Source organism: Lygodium microphyllum, chromosome 25 (assembly GCF_053477565.2).
Source record: "Lygodium microphyllum isolate KBCC chromosome 25, Lygodium_microphyllum_v1.1.10, whole genome shotgun sequence".
NCBI lineage: Eukaryota > Viridiplantae > Streptophyta > Polypodiopsida > Schizaeales > Lygodiaceae > Lygodium > Lygodium microphyllum.
This window is the reverse complement of record NC_141159.1, coordinates 120,553,944-120,575,628: the sequence shown is the minus strand read 5'-3', so window position 1 is coordinate 120,575,628 and position 21,685 is coordinate 120,553,944. Positions and strand designations below refer to the sequence as shown.

General features: G+C 42.5%; 1 protein-coding gene across 1 annotated transcript; it reads left to right on the top strand.

The window, feature by feature from the left end:
- Positions 1-12,050: 12,050 nt before the first annotated feature.
- Positions 12,051-12,873, top strand: LOC148014679 (uncharacterized). Its single transcript, XM_087666163.1, has 3 exons — positions 12,051-12,275; positions 12,391-12,587; positions 12,696-12,873. Exons 1-3 carry the CDS (start codon positions 12,051-12,053, stop codon positions 12,871-12,873), a joined length of 600 nt encoding a protein of 199 aa, XP_087522289.1.
- Positions 12,874-21,685: the final 8,812 nt, after the last annotated feature.

Sequence of the window (21,685 nt, the reverse complement as noted above, 5' to 3'; positions counted from 1 at the left end):
TTACAGTGGCTACTAATGCATCATCTAGCACGAGTAATGCTAAAAATACACCTACAGTGAGTACATCTATGAGTGGTCCTACAGGTGATGGGTTACCTATAGTAAGTCCTTGGTCAGGACGCTTGCAAAGTCGTACTCCTACGTCCACTGACACGTATATTTCAGTGAGAGGAGATTGGATAAGGGAAAAGAGAAGATGCTTAAGGATGTGACAGGTCCACTTACAGGCAGCAGGTTATGAGTCATCTAACAATGAACTTTGGATAGTGAGTTGGGCATTTCGCTTATTATGACGCATGGAGCAAGGCAGAGTCGTTATGTACCACCTCATGAGAGGCAAGCTCAGAGTGAGCCACAATTACGGATATTTAAGAGAGTTAGAAAACCAGTTGACGGGTTTACATACACTGGCTATTCATCCCACCATTAAGCATATATGGCTAGTGTGACAAGTTACAAAGAACCTACAAAGTTTGATGCAGTTACAGATGATAACTAGTGTGCTGCCATGGATGAGGAGTATGCAGCCCTGGCTGAAAATGAGACATGGGAATTGGTTAAGTTGCTTGAAGGCAAAGTCCCCATTGGCTGCAGATGGGTGTACAAGGTTAAGTGCAAGTCAGATGGTTTGTTAGAACGCTATAAGACCAGGCTGGTTGTTGCAAAAGGGTATGCATAGCAATATGGCCTTGACTATGAGGAGACTTTTAGTCCGGTGGCTAAAATGGCAATAGTCAGAACTGTCATTGCTTTGCTAGCAAGCAAAGGCTAAAAATTATTGCAAATGGATGTCAAGAATGCTTTCTTGAACGGTGATTTGGTTGAGGAAGTATATATGGAACAGCCAGAAGGCTATGTTCACCCAGACTTTCCTACACATGTATGTAAGCTGAAAAAGTCTTTATATGGACTAAAACAGGCACCTAGAGCATGGAATGCTTGGATCAATAGTTATTTACAGCAACATGGATTTATATTGGGTGATGCAGATCACAGTCTGTTCACGAAGAAGATAGATCATGGATATGTGTTTTTAGTGGTTTATGTAGATGATCTTATCATCATTTGAGATGATGAAGAGGGCATTGCTGAAATTAAATCATGTTTATAGGCTAAATTCAGAGTCAAAGATCTTGGTGAACTAAAGTATTTTCTTAGGATTGAGGTAGTCTCTACACCTCAAGATATATGGCTGCTACAGAAGCAATATGCTCATGACATGGTACAAAAGTATGGTATGGTTGAATACAAGCCTATGGAGACACCTTGATTAGAATGTCAAGCTATAGATTGATGTTGGGAATGACGTAGAGAATCTGACGATGTATCGACAAATGGTGGGCAGCTTGATATACTTGACTATTACCTGTCGTGACTTATGTTATGCAGTGGGGTTGATTAGTCAATTCATGCAGAAGCCTCGCAAACCACATTTAGATGCAATTAGGAGGATCATGAGATATGTAAAGGGTACTACAGATTATGGGCTATTTTATGCATATGGAAAATCTCTTGACTTGACAGGGTTTACTGATGTTGATTGGGCTGGTTGTGCCTATGACAGGAGGTCAACTGGTGATCATGCATTTGGATTGGGCAATAGTATGATTAGTTGGCAGAGTAAGAAACAGCCTACTGTTGCATTGTCGAATATAGAAGTTGAGTACAGAGGAGATGCCTTAGCAGCTTGCAAAGTAGTTTAGTTGATGAAACTGTTGAAAGACTTGGGAATACAGTTGGAAAGCAGAGTGAGATTGCATTGTGATAACCTTAGTAGTGTTTTGTTGGCTAGCAATCCTGTCTACCATGCTAGGTCCAAACATATTGAGGTTCACTTCCATTTCATCAGAGAAATGGTTATTATAGGGCAGATTGACTTGATTTATGTGAAGACTGAAGACCAGGTTGTAGCAGGCATATTTACCAAGTCACTTGGTAAAGAAAAGTTCATATACTTCAGACAACTACTTGGAGTTTATTAGATGGTTTGAGCTTGAGGGGGAGTCTTAGAATATCAAGCTCCCGTTACTCTTCAGTCGGACTATCTTTATGTGTGTGACCAATATTAGCTGGATATAGCTTTACACGTGTGTGACATTCAATAAGTCGGTATAGTCAATGACTTAACCATAGTTAGTCTTGGTTAGTCATACCTATGTGTGTTAGAATATCAAGCTCCCCTTACTCTTTAGTCCATCTATCTTTATGTGTGTGATGGACATTAGTTGGATACAACTGTACACATGTGTGACATTCAATAAGTCAGTGTAGTCAGTGACTTAACCACAGTTAGTCTTGGTACCTATGTGTGTAAGTCTCTTTTAGTTAGTATGATGGAAGAATAATGGAAGAAGAACAACAATGAGCTGAGGTTCATCTTCCACTCCACTCTGTCTCTCTCCCCCTCTTCCAACATAATTATCTCAAACAATCCTTTCTAATATACTAAGCAATTTTTTGAATTACAACTTATACATCTATTCTAGATGTCATTTCCTCTAGCATGAGGTCCCTTTTGACTTGTCTAACTTGCCATGAACTGGTCATAGGCATAAGCCTATATCTTTGAAGGAACGATCAATCTTGGGGGTTATTGTAGCACCCTTAGTTGAGCCTAGCCTCCTTTTTGGAAGTTCCATCTTTCTTAAGTTAAAATCAGGATTGATTGAAGTTTTAGGTTCTACCCCCTAATCCTTTTCGAGAGGGACATACGGGTTCATTATTACAACTTTTTTAAGAGTTGCAAGAAAAACCATCTTAGTTGAGGATCATAAAATGATGTCCTCTAAGTGTATAGGTTCATTCTTAAGTTTGTTTTAAGTTAATCTTTATATTTAAAGCTTCATAGTAAGGATAATGCCTCAGTAGTCCAAAGGAGTGATGATTCTTTAGTTAGAAATGTATTATTCTTAGCTAATTTTTCTCAAGGACAAGGCCTTGATATTTTTTAAAGCAATGTCAAGGTTATTCAACCTTGTGAATATTAGCTATCTCTTTTATGCTCACATAGAATAGCTTATTATCACTTAATCGATTGCCTTTTATTCTCAAGAAAGGCTAAGTATTTGACGTAACATTTCCTTAAGGGAAGCCAAGTATTAATATAATGTTTCGTCAAGCATAACTTTTGGTGATATATTCAATTTTCCTATTTAATAACCATTCTCTCATTGCAAGAAAAAAAATTATTTAGCCAATTTAAATATAGATAATTATGCAAGAACTAGTCCCATTGTGAGAGGAAATGCTCCTTTTGGAAATCCCCTCCTAGTTGATTACATTATTGTTCGTCTACTTAAGTTCTAGCATACTCATAAGGATTCTTGAAACTTGTGTAGTTATCCTATACTCTATCTAACCTTTAATTTACTATTTTTTCACTTATTATCATAAATAAAATATACTTTCTAAGTACAATATGGGCACTTGGACTTAAATCAATGCAATGGGGGCCTTGTTTGCATGCGCTACTTCTTGCCTAGCTCTTAGGCTTCTTCACTTTGGGACCATAATGAACATGCAAGCTCTCCTGGTAGGTCCTTTGTCTAGCTCTTTCCTTGGGTCTTCATTAATCTTCTAAAACTTGTACATCCTTGAAATTGGAAAGGTAAAATGGATAGCAAGGGGGGAGAATATAGAGTTTTGGCTAAATACAATAATATATTGGCTTAAGAGGGGAGGGAAATAGTCCTTAGAGCTTGGTAGAGTGGAGGGAGTAATAGCATACTTTCTAAATATTGAATTGAAACTTAGTATATGTTGATTGAAGGTGGAGGGTAAAAATGAAAGGGATGTTGCAATGTGAAATTTGATGGTGATTTCAATTTAGAGTTAAGGGAAGTAGATGATCAATTTTAAGAATGGAGGGATAGTAGAGGTAAGTAAGATGGGGATAAGTAGGGAAGGAATCGATGAAGCCTCTTGAACGTGTGAACAATGATGAGCCTCTTTCTTTGAATCCTTTCTTTTTGCCTCCTCTACCTCTCTTCTTCCACACACGCACGCACGCATGCACGCACGCACGTACGCATGCACACACGCACGCTGTTTACCGCAACACAGAGGAGCGAAAAATGGAGTAGAAGTGCGGGAGAAATGGAAGAAGGAGACAACCAAGAAGGCACAGGACAAAGAAAGGAAAAGGCATCCTGGATGGAGGTCAGACTCTCAAAATCTGAATGACGGTGTCACCTCGAGAAAAGAAAAGAGTAAAAGCGCACCATTAAATATGAAGGTGCTCCCGAATCCTTGTAAAAAGAGCATCGGGCTCACTCTCGTGCCAATTGTATGGATTAGTGGAAACGGGATAAGTTAGAATGGTGGGAAATATGAAAAGAGGGCCTAGGCTAATGGCCGGCCATGTAAAAAGTGGGGATGATCGCCCAAAAAGTAGGGCATGTATATAAAGTTCAAAAGTGAATGAGAAGTTCATTCTTGGGTGTGGCTAAAGCTTCTTCTTCCTCTTCTCTTGCTTCTTACCTTCTTTCTTGTGCTTGAGTGAGGGATTGAGGGAGTGTGAGGGAGCAAGGGAGTGAGTGTGTGTGAGTGAGGGATCTTGGAGAAGAAGCTCCCCATCTTCTCTCTTCATCTTTCCTTCCCTTCTTCTCTCTCTCGTCTCGCGCGGCTATGGAGGATGGAGCTTGACGGATAGGGATTGAGGTTTCTTGAGCTTGCCACAAGGATCGTGGAGCTACTGGAGTGTGAGAGAGAGGAGGGAACTCAATCGAGCATCAAGGTAAGCTCACTACACCCACAAGGTAGGCATTGCACGTCGGCTATGTGAGAGGTAGCCATGGCCGCTCGGCTTGAAACACTTGATCAATAAGCGGTCCGTAGGTCTTGGGGTAGAGCTCCGTAGCTCCCCTACATTTTGGTTCCGTTGCCGAGACCGATGGAATCAAGCTGTGGGAGCTTTCGCTCTACCACCAAGACCCACGGACCGCTTATTGTTTCAAGCGTTCCAAGCTGAGCACTAATGGCTACCTCTCACATAGTCGACGCACAATCCATATCTACGGGTGTAGTGAGCTTATCTCCATGCCGTTCGAGTTACCTCCTCTCTCGCGCACTCCGGTGGCTCCACGATCCAAGTGCAAGCTTCAAGCAAGCTCCGTCCTCAAGCTCCACGTTCCAAGCTCCATCACCGCGAGCAAGAGAAGAGAAGAGAAGAGGAGAAGAGAGGAGAAGATGGAAAGCTTCTCCACCCCACGGTCCCTCACCCTCACACACTTACTCCCTCACACTCTCACACTCCCTCTCTCAAGCACAAGCTCAAGCAAGCAAGAGCAAGAAGAAGAAGAAGAAGAGGAGAGCTACTTTTTGCCACACACAAGAATGAGCTTTTCATTCACTTTTCAACTTTATATACAAAACCCTAAATCCCTTTTGGGCGGTCATCCCCTTTTCCCTTTATTACATGGCCGGCCACCCTTTTTCCCATTGTCCTATCTTCCTAGCTTCCTTTCCACCGCCCATCTATATTTACAAATTGCACGGGTGAGAGCCCGGCGCTCCTTGAATTAAACCATGATGCGCTTGCGCTCTTTTACAAAAGTTTTGACTTGTGTTTTTCCTTGTGCACTTTTGTCTTCCGTTTCTCTTTGCCTTGGCCTTTGTCTTTGTCTTCTGCTTTAGCTTTTGCGGATTTTCCACCGTCTGGCACTCTTTTACAAGATTTCAGGGTGCGCCTTTGTATTTTAAAATGCACCTTTCCCCTTTTGCATTTGCCTTGGACTTTTTAAGGTTGCCCCTACGCTTTTGGCCTTTTCTCCTCTTCTTTCTTCAGTCGGGCTACCTTTTTTCCACCTTCGCCCTGCATCTTTTTTATTTCATTTTTCTTTCTTCATGTTGGGTTAACATTACCCCCCTCCTAGGTGAGTGCCAGTCCCATGGCACTCACCGTTGTAGGTAGCAGGCGTTAGCATGCACCGAAGACGTGGGTGATAAGGACGTCTGTGGTTGCCATGGCGGACTGTTGGTAGTGGCGGGGAGGAAGGTCATGGGGGGCACGTTGGTGGGTTAAGTGGTAGATGGTAGGGCAATGGGAGTTGGTGGTAGGGCTGTTCTTTGGGGGGTTGTACTGATGGAGTACAAGTGGCAGTTTGTTGGGGATTCTGGACATGATGATTCTTGGCAGGCTTACAGGGTGATAAGGATAGGAATTCAGAGTTGAGTGTTGATGAAGAGCGAATGACACCTGTGTTGGAGTCTTCAATACCTGCAATTGAAAAACCTCTCGTGTGGTCTCTCCCTAAGGGGTGGTGCTAGTCTTCCTATCGTGCACAATACATATTTTGATTAGTTTGGGAGACAGGTCGAACGCTAAGCAAGCCTAGAGTATTGTCCTGCACTTGAGAACCCAAACTGTGTATAGGTTATAGTGTGAAAATTAAGTGAGTACAAGTGTGTATTTAGGTATTACTTAGTTAGAAGACTGTCGGCCTGGTTCCTTGTATAGCAATGGGTCAGTGAAGCAAGGGGCTAAGTTGATGGAAAAATTTGTCGATGAAGACAGGGAGTACACTTGAAGCGCGAGACATCATTATGGTCTTGTAAGGCAATGTAGCGTAATTGAGCTCCTTGATGTCTTAGCTTTTGGTGGCTAGTGGCTACTTGTGGTGCTTGACAAGTATGGTGTACTTTTCCATTGGCTTTCATGCCTTGCTTACCCCTGTTGATTGTAATGGCATTGAGATGGGGTGCCAAAGAATTGTGCAAGTGGTTCAGGGTGGCAGGTCTAACCATAGGCGAGGGGAGCTCCCGAGGTATGTCCTGCCCTTGATGTGAACTATTGTGGGGGGTGCTAGGGGGCTAGGGGACTAGGGGCGGAGCCAGCCGACCAAGGCACTGGACGCACCTAATGTGAGGGCCCCTAGGTGCGGTGCTGTGATCGTGGGTGCTTTTTATTTTTTATTCTTTTGTTTTCTTCTCTTTTCTTGTCGTTCAGGCTCTTTTTTTTTTTTGGCCATAGTACAACCATTGCAATATGCAGAGGCTATGAGCCTCTCAATAGGTTGGGACATGTCAAGCCTCGGAGGCTCAGGAAATGGATATGACCGTGATGATTTGGCCCTAGCCTTGTTGTTAGGGGAGCTGTTGTTGCGATATCGGTACGATTGCAGCGCCCCCCCGTCATGAGTGTAGAGTGTGACCCAAGAAGAGAGTGTAGCCCATGACTACGCGTGGGTTCATGTGATGTGGGCACTTGCGAGGGGTGTGTTATTTTTGCGAGCTTTTGATTTCATGCTTTTGCAATTGAAATTGATTTTTAGAGCTTTTTGAAACAACCTTGGATGCTTTCTACAAACAACATGTCACGCACTACTGCTCTTCTTTAACATAAACATATATTGCGCATCATGCATGCATCATCATTTGGGAGCTCCCAAGGAGAATACTAAACCATTCACAATAAAGGGAGCAATGGTGCTGAATAATCACAACAAATAATAACATTCCAAAGTTTTGCATTACCCAAAAGGAGTACAATATCTAGAAAGGTTCCAAGATTGCTACGCCTTGATCTTCATGTAACAAAAAGGACATGTCACACCCTAATGAAGTGCATGATGATGAGTTGGCCAGAACAATGAATGAGCCATGCTTACTTTGGGCTTCCTACATAACAGGACATATCTTATGTGTTTGCTCTAACACAAAGGCAAGGTCAGTGGGAGTTAGTGCAGGCTGATGTATGACCATGTGCTCCTTGGGTTGAAGGCCAAGTATGTGCATGTACACATAATACATATGTTTGCAAGCAAGAAATGCCTTTTGGGTAGATTCTCTTTTTTGAAAATCAGGACAAGTGCACCTAGGCTCTTCTTTGATGTGCACATCATAACAACTCTCTGTCAAGACTCGAAATACTGAATGTTGTCTCTCAAGTTGCACTACCTCCTCCAAGAATGTCACAACCATGCAACCGGTTGCCTCTATTCTCTTTTGTGCATCTTTGGAAATTCCACGTCTCCACTTGCGTCTTCTCCCGCTTGAACCACACTCTGTAGAAATAGGAGGTTTGCTCTTCTCGTTCCTTGGTGGTGTTGTAAAGCAGGCAAACTTGAAACCAGCCTGTCTTAAGCTGCTACACTCTTCCTTCGATATATTTGTTCCTATATCAATTGGCCACAAAGATGGAACAATTGGTGATGCTATCACTTGTTTCTGCACAGCGTTTGTATGCTTGACATCATGATTACAGAATTATATCCATTGTGCAATGGCCTTGTTCTTATAGGCTCTCTCAGACCAAAAGCATGGCGCGACTAACCCCACTTGCCGACTCTGTAATTTGCTGCTGCAATTCTTTCTACCCTCCATACCAAAACACTTTCTCACAGAGTTAGGTGGTGTCCTTCGTAAATCCCACTCCTCCTGTGCCACTTCTACCTCTTCTACGTGGGTTGATGTTCCCGCATCTCGTGCACTTACTCCACTTGCAAAGGGCTTGATTGGTATCTCCTCATCCTCCTGGATATATATCTCTTCCATCCTTCCATCGTCAAACTGTATAGTCTGCGGCCTGCCCCTGATTTTCCTTTGCCTTGACTCCATCACGTACCCCGGTCTATGAGAACTTACAGTTGCTCCACCTCTCTTATTTTTTCTTTGCACAGTCTCCCTATCACCTTGCATTATAGGCTCCTCGTACAAAGGACTTCTAGCTACAACACCTTGCAACGCACGTGCAACAGAGGTGGGATTTGGGGATTCCCTTTTGCTGGCACTAGCCAACAAAGACTCCATAGAAGGCCCAGATCCAATAAACCTCTCTGTGGTATAGCCCAACCTCTTTGCACATTGAATATATGCATTCAAAACATCACTAACACATGCATCATAAAGTGATATCTTTCGTTTTCCACCCTCACTTGCTAACCAACTAGCATGGACACTTTCTGATAAGTTTATGCTTGGAATTTGAGCACGTTACTAAGGACTTTTGTTAGCCTGCGGAGTAAAATCCAAAAATAGAATCAGTAGCTCTCCCCATTGCTACATTGTGCAACAAATCTTAATGAGCTGGAAAAAATGACACACTTACATGAGATTCAATTCCTCCCCAGTGGGCAATTCTTTGCTCCCACCATTTCAACCACCTATCCAAAGCCTTGATGTGTTCCTTGTTTACATTTCATGCCCACCAATCTCGGAAAGCAGAGGCTTGAAGTGAGGCTAGTTGAGTTGTCGTTGCTAGCCTCCATGCTTCATACAATTCAATGTGATGCATTTGTTTATCCACAGTGACTAATTTCTTGGTATGCTTTTGCAAACTTTGCTCCCAATGAAAAAGACAAGAGCGCTCCCTCCCTTCCATTATGTTATGAGGTCCTTCATTGTACACAGCCCTTATTGCCATCCAATTCGCACTTGCCTCATCGGACATAAATCTAGCAAAGTCAGGTGGATCATGGCCACATTGAACCATGACAGAATTCAAATTTCTCCAAAACAAGATTTGAGACTCTTCGTCCTCCTCTTTAAATTCACATATTCCAATTACCTGTAATGCTCTCATGCTAGTTCATGATTGATACATTAGTATAGTGTTCATTAACAACAATTTAATTTCAATACAAGCTTTAATTATGTTGCCACATACCCGTGATCATAAACTGAACAAGACATAGTTGCCCACCCATCAATCCTATGGGTATGATCAAAGTGCACCCATGCACGTCGTAAATCTCCAGTCCCCCTGTTCGCCTCATACGATTCACTAAGTCCATCCCTGATGCTGGTCCCTTGGTGGACATTTTAAACAAGTATCACTTCTCCTTGGCATCACCTTGTCCTGGAAATCTACTTCCATGGAAAAATGGGAAGACACAACATTTTTGCAAAAGAAGTATGTTGTCATACCCATCACCAACCACCTGACCTTGTTTGGCTCTCTCTTGTGAAACAATGCCTTTGAACCTATGTATTTATTAGATGGTTATTTCAAATGCAGGACATACATTGTAAGCAGAAAATAATAATGCACAAGCTTACCCTTTATTCTGCACAAGTGGCATCATTTCTTCTAGAAAATGATTAAGGTCCATCTCAGTCGCCTTTGACTCATCTTCTTTTGTTAAAGATTCAAACAACATCTGCCGAGCGACTAGCATCTGTATTTTTCGTGGGCCTCCCTTTTTGATCTTTAGGACTATGCTCACAAGCCTCCGCACCTTGTCAAGGGTTGCCCTCTTTGTGCATTGTTGAACACTGTGAGCATGCTCCCCAACATGGATCACCAAACGTGTCATTGTAGGATCTAGTGGCAACACATAATAGATCATGCATTTGCAAATGGCTGCAAAAGTAGCAACATTTTGACAATAGTGACATGTTATCTTGGAGTTTCCCTCACTTGCACGATAACCCATGCTCACGGTTCTATCCAAGTGACCATGGAAAAAAACATCATTGTATTTTCCCTCGGTTATGTAGTAAGGACAAGTGATCCTGAGACATTGAAGACTTCCAAGACAATAGCTCAAGCGCACAGTGCACTCAATTGCCATATTTGTTTGTGAGGGCCGCGACCACAGGTGACCATCATATTTTTGTTCCATGCCCATCATTCATTTCTTGCTATGTGTGGCTGGAAGCTCAAAAGCAACTGTACCATTATACTCGATTGGGAGCTCATCCATCCTTCGTGGAGGTCCATAGAGCGCTAGTAATTTTTTCAATCTACCCATTCTAGCTTTCTCCTCAATGAAGGCTGCAATGGAGTTATCATAGGAAGATAAGTCCTCGCTTTGGCTGCCCACACATAGCTCCTCCTCGACATTTGTGTCATGTAGATCCTTATGGATCCCTCCGTCATTGCATGCACCTATTGAAATTGTTACTTCATCAACATCCTTCTTGTTATCTGAGGGTATGTCAAGACACACTGGAGTTGATTTGCTACAACCAGGAGTACAATCAATGTAGTTGTCAATCTCATCTTCTATTGACTCAATACTATTAGAGATGTACACATAGTCATTTGAGTGCATGATAGAGTAGGGGAGGCAAGTGTTTGCCCTTGGTGGCTGGATTACCCTGTGGGGGTTATCCCTAAGTAAGAGAAAGATTTGCATGAGAGTAAGTACTTCAATCTATGTAAACATCTTGTCGCTTTTGTAGCAATAGTTTTTGTGCTCATGCATGGGAATCTAAGGGTGAATGATACTATGTAGGATTCAAGGAGGAAGTTGATACTCATGAACCACTTACTGCACCCACCACTATAGAGGAGCAAGCAACCAAGGATACCAAAGGTGCAGAAGGAAGTACTCAGGCTAGTGAAGCTAGCAAGGATGCTACACATGCCACCCAAGGTACTCAAGGTAATGCACATGCTATTGAAGCTACTACCAGAGCCACTACTACTCCCCTTGCTAGCATTGTTGACAAGAGAGGCAAAGGGCTTATGGGAGAACTAGACACCTCTACAGATCTAGGGAGAAAAAATGTGCCAGAGTCCTCTATGGCATCCACCACCTCCTTTGTTGCAGAGTCATCTCTTGGTCGAGAGAATTGGGAGAGGCGACCTATGACCCATTTAGTAGGTGAGAAGTCTTATATTAACTTGAAATTCATGTGCTTTATTGTTCGCCCATGAAGATAGTCGTGTATGATTATTAAAAATAAATTACTTTGAAATAATTGTTGCAGGGTTCCAGTATCAAACATATGGCGATGCTCTATTAGTGGATGTGACCCAAATTGATAGATTTGCCCTTGATAGGTAGACATGACAACTACATATTGCAAGAACATCAATTTACATGTTGCATATAGCATTGCACATCGTTTACTTTGCATTAATGACTATGTTGTTTTGTGTATAGCATCAACAAGTTTTTTGCAATACAAAAGATGCATCTTTATAGCAAAGATGGAGTTCCATGTCAAGAGGTGGCTCGATTAATATTTGCGGATTTTCCTACGAGCTTGCTTGTGGATGCTCTAGGTCCCATCCCATTGGGTAAGTTATGCTTTCTATCACACAAGGTTTACATCAAAATCACTTCTCATATATCATAACGCCAATGTTGTTTTTAGAGGGCATGACTATTCCCAAGTGGAACGCGTTCTCAAAGGGTCTAGTTATGGGTTGTATGGACCTTGCTCGTGAGTATTTGGCCGACCAGGGATTCTTAGTCACTATGTGCTTAGCAGAGCATATAGGTGAGTTTATTACGGATGTGGAAAGAGTGGGGCTTGTGCTTCACCGCACTTGGACACTCATGTGTGACTCCAAGGCTTATCTACATCCCGTTACTAGAGAGGTGGTAAGATAACAAAGTTGGATACATTGAACGTATGGTTGTATGTTCTAAATAAAGTTTGTGTTACATGCTTTAAATAAAAACATGGATCACTTAATCTATTTCCACTCGTGAATAGGTACTTGATCTTACTGTGTGTCTTTGGCATCGTGCTGGTCATGTTGTGCCTTGCTACGATAGAGAGGCTGGGGAGAAGATTTCAGAGAGATTGTTTCCAGCGTATCATAGCTACATGCTGGATGATTGTGTCTTTTCCATGGACGTTGATGGTGTCATTGTCAGAGGCGGAGCAGAGAGGTCTCATCTTTTCTATCGGTAAGTAGTCTTGCATGTTTTTGCTCTTAGGTTACCTTGTATGGTATTTTCATTGTTTCTACTTGCATGGCCGCAAAGATTCTGTATCTTGATTGGTGATATGGTTAGGTGGTTACTGGCTACATTTATGAAGTGCTACGACTATGTTTTGGATGTGTTTGCGGGGTGTGGTGGTTTGGTGCGGGCCAATGCAGAGGAGATGAGACATTGCATGTGTCTAGAAATAGATGATGTGCTCTATGGGGAGTGTTTGTCCACCATAGTGTGTGAACCGGTACCATGCTGAGAGAGTGTGTGTTTTTTTCGAGAGACTCTAGACATTTCATTTTGTTACTACTTTTATATGTTTATTATACACTTCTTCATGTGACTATGCCCGATTTTGTCTAAGAGATTACATGCATTGGGATCTTTGATTTGTTTTTAGGAGAGTGTACCTTGCGACTATTTGACATGTATATTTTACTAGTTTCCGTTGGTTTTGTTTTCTTGATGCGTGTTCATGTAAATGCAACGTGTCATACTCCTTAAGTAAGAGTGAATAATTTCTATTTTCTTTTTGTGTCACTTTATGCCCACAGGTAGTATGACTGTGAATTAGTAATCCTGCTATGAATGTATACATGCAAACCACACATAACATGAGATATTTCCATGTGGGGTATGCTGCAAAGAGATATTTATATGCAGAATGGATATATTGCATGAAAAAGCTCGAAAAAAAGGGATTGATTAGAAAAGAACAAAAATGAGAGCCTGCAAAAATAAAATCCCCACTCGCGAGGTGATTGTTCACATTCAACAGCCTGACTTTGTGGTGACTAGTGCACGGTCGTGGTTTTGCGGTGACCCAGGCATTGAACATGCTTGCAGTGGGGCTACTCATAAGAAGTAGCCACTTTACCAATTGGATGCCAAATCAACATTCATGAATGGTGACCTCAAGGAGGAGGTGTAAGGAGCTAGCTACACTTATGGAGGTTAATGCAAAGTTATCCATTGAGGATGCATCAACACTAGCAAACATTGGAACATACATGAGGTTGGTTGGCAGCCTCATCTATTTGTATAACAATAGGCCAGATATCGGTTTTTTTTTTGGTGTTTTGAGCAGGTTCTCAAACAAACCATGAGAAAGTCATTGAAAAGCTGGGATGTGGGTGCTCAAATACTCAAAGGAAACTCTTGATTATGGTATCACATACAATTTTAGAAGTGCTCTTATGGAGAACTGCAATTCAAATTGGGTAGGTGACAATGATTCCAGGAAATTAGTTTTTGGATATTGTTTCTCTTTAGATTCAAGAATTTTCTCTCGGATCAGTAAAAAGCAACCAACTATAGCAATAGAGTACAAGGCACCTTGCTTTGCTGCATGTGAAGCAGTATGGTTAAGGAGAATCCTATTGCATATGGGAGTACACAATGAAGATCCAACAATGTTAAGATGTGATAATTAGAGTTGTATCTCCATTTCCAAAAATCAAGCTTTTCATGCACGAACCAAACATATCGAGATCCAGTATCACTATGTATGTGTCTTGATCGACGATGGGATAGTAGTGATGGTCTATTGTCCCAATGGAGGAGAATGGAGCAAATATCTTCACCAAAGCTATTACAAAGGATCTCCTTTGAATTCATCTCCTTAGAGACTCAAGATTGGGCCGAGAATGTAGTTCACTTGTGGATGGACATTAAGGGGGGGTGTTAGATATGCTCAACGTCCCACCCTCGTAGGTAAGGTACCACTAATGCTCCATGGTACTCTAAGTTGTAAGGCTCTCATTATGAGAAGAAGACATATGTGAGCGCAGACATTGGGTGGGTCATCCTGACTTGTATGTTAGATGAGGTCTATGTGATCAGATGGCAAGTCACTTTTTTATGGGGGCTTCCTTGGTTTTCCTATGCTTCGTTTTGGTTGCATGGTGACATGTCGTATAAGATTACCCCCTCCTAGATGGGTGCCAGTTCCCTGACACTTGCGGTGTTGAGCTGATGAAGATTTCGTGATTGAAAAGGGCGATCGTGTGAGTTGATGATTATAGGGCCTCGTTGGGGATTGGTTTTGGGGAGAGGTTGATTAACTAGTTGAGGTGGAAGGGGCCAAGAATGTATTGCGTGGATGATGGGGCCTCCAAAGTTGGTGGGTTCAACCCTTTGTACCTGAAAAGAAAAGGAGGTGCACTACCTAGGGGTGTGTCTACCTCACCGTGTGGTGCATTGTGCTCGTGCTAGTGACACTGGGAGTTGGGTCGGAACCATAGGCAAGTCTAGGTGTTGTCCCACACTTGAGGACCCAGTTTGTGCATTGTTGGAGGTATAGTGCGCGGCTTAGGGAGGCAGGTCTAGAAGTCCAGCCCTTGAGTTACCCTAAGTGTGATGTGGGAAATCAAAATGGGGTAGGGGGTTAGGGACGGAGTGGGCCAACCAAAGCCACTAGAGGTTGCTAACTTGAGGACCCCTAGGTGCAGTGTTTGTGGCCTACATGGAGCGAGATCGTTTGGTTGCTATTTTTGTGATTTCCTTTCATGATCTCTTATTCTTTTCCTTTGCTTTTCTCTTTTCTTTATCTTTTCTCTCGTGGTCCGTTCTTTTCTCTTATTATTATTATTATTCTTCTTCTTCTTTGGATAAATAATAAATAGACGAAGATTTAGTCCTCGTCATCAAAGATATGAGAGGGAGGGGTTGGAGGCTTAATGGATTTGCTAAGAAATTGTCTACTTTGGATGTATCCTTTTAGGCCTAGTCGAGCATTAAGAGGGGTGGTGGATAGGGAGGGATGGTTGTAGCTAGTGAAACGAGTGTCACTCATATCGTCTAAGAGGGCTACGCAAAAAGAGGGTAGGAGGGCAATGCACATCATTACCCTAGCCATTGCACAACTATCTAGGTTAGCATTGAGATCAAACAAGAGGGGTGGGAGGTGGTGCTCCTGTGGCATAGGCTCCTATCTAAGTAGTACCCTAAGCAATCTCAGATAATTACAAGTAGTGATAAAGGCAGGATCTGGACAAAAAGTAAACTCATTGAGAAAATGGGCGATTGAGTCCTGTAGATCGGTCTCAAAGAAGGTTAGGACATCCTTCGTAGGACATCCTTCGGCTTGGTGGCATTTACATTATATATCTTTGGAAAATCATATTTGCCATGGATGTCAGGGTTGAAATCCACCCCTACCCTTCTTGGATATGGAATATGTATAGGGTCATCTCTCTCGAAGAGTAGTGTGTTGCAAAATGACATCTAGGCATCTATTTTGTCATCCCAGATTCTCCTTCGCCACTTTGGTTGGGACTCGTAGCCTTGGTCTGTCTAGGGGGCACCTCCATGACTTTGTCTTCCCAGTATTCGGATGCCTCCATTTTCCATCCTGTCGAGTTCTCGTCCCTCTCTTGGTGCCACGTCTTACCGAGCCTTCCTCCCATGCTTATTACTTCCTCCACCACTTTGGTCGATATCACTCTGCATAAGGTAGAGGGGATTTTGAAGATGAAGTTAAAGGGTTGGCGGCCATTTTGTTTTTGCTCCTACACTATGAGTTCCACATTCCAATCAACTAGGAAGCAATTTGCTCATGGTGGAATGGGTGCTTGAGTGGCCATTGTTGGTTAGGCTCTTAATCTTCTCCTTGCCTGCTCCAACATCGTCACCCTTGTCCTCTTGAGTTTTGCTCTTTGCTCAACGGTGGGGTCCACTTCTTGCTACATCTCTGGTTGTGGAGAGGGAGGTTGCGGTCCTAGCTCCTCTTCAAACTCCAACCTAGCATTTGGAAGTGGCCTTTGCCTTTCAGCTTCACTCCCAGGCCCTTGTGGTTCTTTTGCCTTGAAGCTTAGTAGGTCCACCTCTTTGACCATCAGCCCTGCCCTTAGCAAGTAATCCATTTGCTCTTCATGGCTTAGGCTAGTCCCTTCTTCCTGTGGTTGAGAACATAGCCCATATCTTATTGCTCTGCTGAGCAATCTCTAGCTTCTTCTTTAGGGATTCAACAGCCTCCTCCTCCTTTGACTCTATGACATCCATTATAGTGCCAAGGAAGGCACATTGTTGGGCTTCTAGTATTTTCTAAGTGGTCTTTTCCCTACTCTTCGCTAACACTCTATTTCCTCTTCTGCAAAGGCCAGGCGGCTCGCTAGGGATCTCACTCTTTCTTCACTATTGTTCACCCAATCATCTGCTTTTCCCCTCATATCTTCTAGGTTTTTGTTGTCCCTACAGTCTAATGTCCTTAGCCTTCTCTCATGTTCTTTGATTTCCTTTCCAAGAGATGTTGTTCTTCAAGCTCTGAGGCTAGCCTTTGTTCCAAATTTGCTATATGCTTTAGGTGTCGTCAACTTCTTTCATCTTCTACTGCTACTAGCTGCTATGCGACATCTCACATCTTTTCGTTTTCTTTTTGCAGCTCTTTGTACAATGCCACCAGCTCATCAAAATTGTGTTGTAGGCTCATAAGGCTATGTTCTTCCATGAGTTTTGCTTACCATCTCTCATCTTCTCCTTCCTTGGCCTTGAGCTTCTCTTTTAGCTCCTTGATCTCTCTTTGATAAAGGGCCACTTGATGGGTCCTTTCCAACAACTGAGAGGCTACCATTGTCTCCCTTTCGGCCTCGAGCTCAACTACGGTGATCTTTTTGTCTTCCTTTGCCTCGATCTCCTTTTTCCTCACTCATGGTCCTTTTGCTAGATTGCTCCTGTCCTTGCTATAGAGAGGACCTATCCAACATTCCACCGACTGTCTCGTCGTCTTGTGCTTCTCTTATGATGGTTGTCAAGATTCCTCCAAAGCCATTGGTGGAGGCCTTTGAGGATGATGATTTCTTGCCTTTTTCAAGGTCGAGGACTCTACATGGGTCTTCTGCCGATGGCTAATGTTTTTGCCGACATCTCTATCGTCTTCCTCACAAAGCCATTGAGGTTTACTTCATCGAAGTACCAAGCAACAATGCTCTCTAGCATTGGTACATTGATTATGTTCATCAATGCATTATACTACTAACTAGAGAACATAGCTTACACCATTTTGGCCTAGATTTGAACCTTGGGGTTGAGGATGTTGGCTAGGCTGATGTCATCGTTTTGGTGTGGACTATCACTTTGTCCATCCCTAGCATGCCATACACATCTATTTTTGGCTGTCGCTCCACTTTGTTTGGTAGGCCCAGTGCTTTCTGTACCAGTTGAGGGCTTAGCTCGATTTCTAATTGGTGGGCTTCATTCTCTAGGTGCACCGTCATAGTATCTCAATTTTTGTTGAAGGTCCAAAGGAACTCGGTGTTGAGATATCGAGCTCCACTCGTGATATGCCAGGGTGACCATTGTGCATTTATGTCACCGACTTGTCAGTTTGCTGATGCGGTTGGTACACCGCCCATGAATAATAGCTAGATGACAGCTATCCTTATCTACTATAGTTTGTGGCTCAGTTAGTATGCCACCTTAGTTAGTTAAGTTTGGTTTGAGACCCATATATAGGGTTCTTCTATTTCTATGTACTAGAGTTCTTTTTGGCTTACACAACTAAGAAGAGGAAAACTGTTTTCAACCTCCACCCTTGTGTGTATTTCCCCATTGTGCAAGTAAGAAAGCTACAAGTGAGACTCCTTCCTTCTCTCCCACAATCTTGACATGGTATCAGAGCCTTGTTCGTGGTAAGGAGCTCAAGAAAGCAAACCAAGTTCGGTGTTCTGGTAAGAGGACCAGTGTTGCTTTCATTTTTCTGTTTTGGGAGCAAGTCTCTGCAGGTAGCACAGCCAGAAAGTGCAAGAGTCCATTGCCTCAGATTGAGATGCCCTTCGCGGTGTGGCAAGAGGGCAGTATATGCTGCGGGTAAGGACTTTAGCCCTTAGTTGCTCTGTTTTTTTTATTTGAGACCATTTCGGGGCCTGTTTTGGAGGCGGAAGTTTTCTGCACGCACTCAGGAAAAGGCGCTGTTTTATGCTGTGCGACTACTATTCTACAGGTCGGTGAAAAATTACTGTAGTAATTGCATCGTATGCCTGTGCACAAAGACATTGGGAGTTACAGAATCATCATTGTTGCCTGTTGATGCAAAATCGTCACTAGGAAGTGGCTGTGCAGTCAAATACCACTTTTGTCAGTTTTGCAGATTTGCCCTTGTGAGGCTGAAGCTGTATTTTTTGCAGTGACAAAACTATTTGCAGTGTTCTGTAATGGCATCTGATTCTCTTTCACAGATTGTCACTGAAAAGCTTGACAAGAACAACTTCCAAGCATGGAAGTTCAGAATGACAAATTTCCTTATGGGAAAAGGATATTGGGAATTCGTTGCAGGAAATGAAGAAGAACCAATTCTTCCTGATGTTCCCAATCAACAGCAAATGCAGGCATTTAAAGCATGGCATGAGAGAGCCAGGAAAGTTATGTACTGGCTGTCTATCAGCATTTCAGACTCTATGATTGTGCATATTCAAGATGCAAGTACGCCAAAGGAGGCATGGGATACTTTGTCAAAAATGTATAGCACAAATACGCAAGCCAGGAAAATGCAGCTCAAGCAAGAGTTGCACAATGTGCAACGAGAAAGTATGAGCATCAATGACTATCACATGAAGATGAAGAAGATTGCAGATACACTTGCTTCCATTGGGTCACCAGTGGAAGATGATGATTTAGTTTCTGTGACCTTGAATGGTCTAGGAAAGGATTATGCACAGTTTCGAACATCCAATTTCCGTCCGTGAAAGATTTCCTGATTTTGAGGAGTTGATTGCTCTTCTAATTTCTGACTAGGAGGAACTTCAAAAGAAGTTATCTTCTACTCAAATGCTGGAAGAGGTAGAGGCAGAGGTAGAGGAGGCCGATCTGGAGGCCGTGGTAGAAATCAAAATATGAAGCAAACTCAAGAAAACCAGTCCTATGGAGGAGGACGTGGTAACTCTAGAGGTAGGGGGAGCCAAAGAGGTCGTGGTGGATGGCAAAGAGGCCAAAATGCAAACAGTAATGTTGAATGCTACTACTGTGGTAAAATAGGTCATATGGCTAAAGACTGCTATAAAAAGCAGAATGACATCATGAATGGAAAATTGCAACAAGGGAATTATGCATCTTCTAGTAGACATGGTGATGACAGAAATGAACATTTGTTTATGGTGCAGCACATGAACAATTCTGTGACAAGTACAGAAGAAAGCAACGATGTATGGTATGTTGACTCAGGTGCATCAAACCACATGACAGGTCATGCAGAATGGATGGAGGATGCAAGGAAAATGGAAAAACCAGGATTTGTGGAGACTGGTGATGATATTGCACATCCTATTGTGCAAATTGGAAAATTTCCTTTGTCTATGCAGGATGGGAAAAAGAAATACCTGTCCGATGTATTTCATGTCCCGAATATCACCAAGAATCTGGTTTCTGTTGGTCAAATGGTTGAGCAGGGCTTGCAGGTTAGATTTAATCCTCATGGATGCTTTGTTGAGGATATGAAAAATAAAGGTCGCTTGATAGCAAAAGGAAAGAAGAAGGGCAGAATATTTACGTTGGATGCAGACATGCCTAAATTGAGTGCAGCAATGTTTGCACATGGGACCGGTGTAGTTGCAGATATTGATATCTGGCATAAACACATTGGTCATGTTAATGTACAGCGACTTAAATCAATGCAGGCCCAAAATATTGTTGCAGGATTGCCTAAATTCAAGGTTGCAGAAATGCATAAGGTATGTGAAGCCTGTCAATTTGGAAAACAGGCAAGGAAACCATTTCCTAGACATGTTCAAGAGAGTAAGAAGCCATTGGAATTAATCCACTCTGATGTGTGGACTACTAAAGCTGCATCTCTTGGAGGTTGTCATTATTTTGTCACTTTTATTGATGACTATAGCAAAAAAGTTTGGGTGTATTTTATGAAAAAGAAAAGTGAAGTTTTTAGGCATTTCAAAACTCTTAAAGCTATGGTTGAAAAAGAAACATGCCTACAAATAAAATGCCTAAGGTTAGATGGAGGGGGAGAGTACCTCTCAAATGAGTTTACAAGGTTCCTACAGGAGCATGGCATAAAGCAGCAATATTCATGCAGTCATACCCCAAAACAAAATGGAATTGCAAAAAGGAAAAACAGGCATATTGGAGAGGTATCTCGTGCCATGCTCAATGAAAAAGACTTGCCAGATTTTTACTGGGCTGAAGCAGTTGCTACAGCAGTCTACATAATGAACAGGGCTCCCACTGCAGCAATACATGGGATGACTCTAGAGGAGAGGTATACTAGTAGGAAACCAGATATTTCTCATTTGAAGATTTTTGGTTGCATTGCCTACGTTCATGTGCCAGATGAGTTGAGATCCAAGTTGGATCCAAAAGCTGAGAAGTGCATCTTTATTGGTTACTCTCTGCAGCAAAAAGGATATATATGCTATAACCCTTCTACTCATAAGTTTACAGTGAGCAGAGATGTTGTTTTTGATGAGATGAGTAGTTGGTATAAACCAGTAAATGTGATTGATGATGTAGATGCACAAAATGGTAATGCTGCATAGAATTCACAGCAGCAATCACAAAATATTAGTGGACCTGGAGCATCCTCTCGCAGTGGTTCACATTCTTCGCCATGGACAGGCAGATTGAGATCAGGAGAATCTTCTCAAAGCAATGCAGATAGTGGTATTCAGGTATCACGAAAAGAAAAAGAGAAGGTAGATCAGCCCATGTTTGATGTGAATGCAAGTCACTCTTATGTGGAGGGTGAATCCAGTGGCTCAAAACAGAGCATTGATGATGAGTTGGGTATTTCTTCTATTGTTACACCTGGAGTAAGGAAGACCAAGGATGTTTTGAGAGCACCTGGGAGTGAACCTACTTTGCGCAGGTCTACCAGAGCTAGGTATCCTGTGGATAGGCTGAAATATGATGGATTTACAGCCATTCACTATGCCTATATGGTCAAAGTGATACAGGAACCAGAACCCACTTCTTTTGAGCAAGCCATGGGAAAAGAAAAATGGGAGAAAGTCATGGATGAAGAAATGGATGCCTTGGAAGCAAATGCTACATGGGAATTGGTACCTTTGCCTAAAGGTAAGAATGCAATTGGCTGTAAGTGGGTTTATAAGGTGAAGCACAATGCAGAT

Coding starts and splice junctions, on each gene's coding strand:
- LOC148014679 (XM_087666163.1), top strand. CDS start 12,051: ATGACTATTCCCAAGTGGAACGCGTTCTCAAAGGGTCTAGTTATGGGT. Junction 12,276..12,390: donor ATCCCGTTACTAGAGAGGTG/GTAAGATAACAA, acceptor ACTCGTGAATAG/GTACTTGATCTTACTGTGTG. Junction 12,588..12,695: donor AGGTCTCATCTTTTCTATCG/GTAAGTAGTCTT, acceptor TGATATGGTTAG/GTGGTTACTGGCTACATTTA.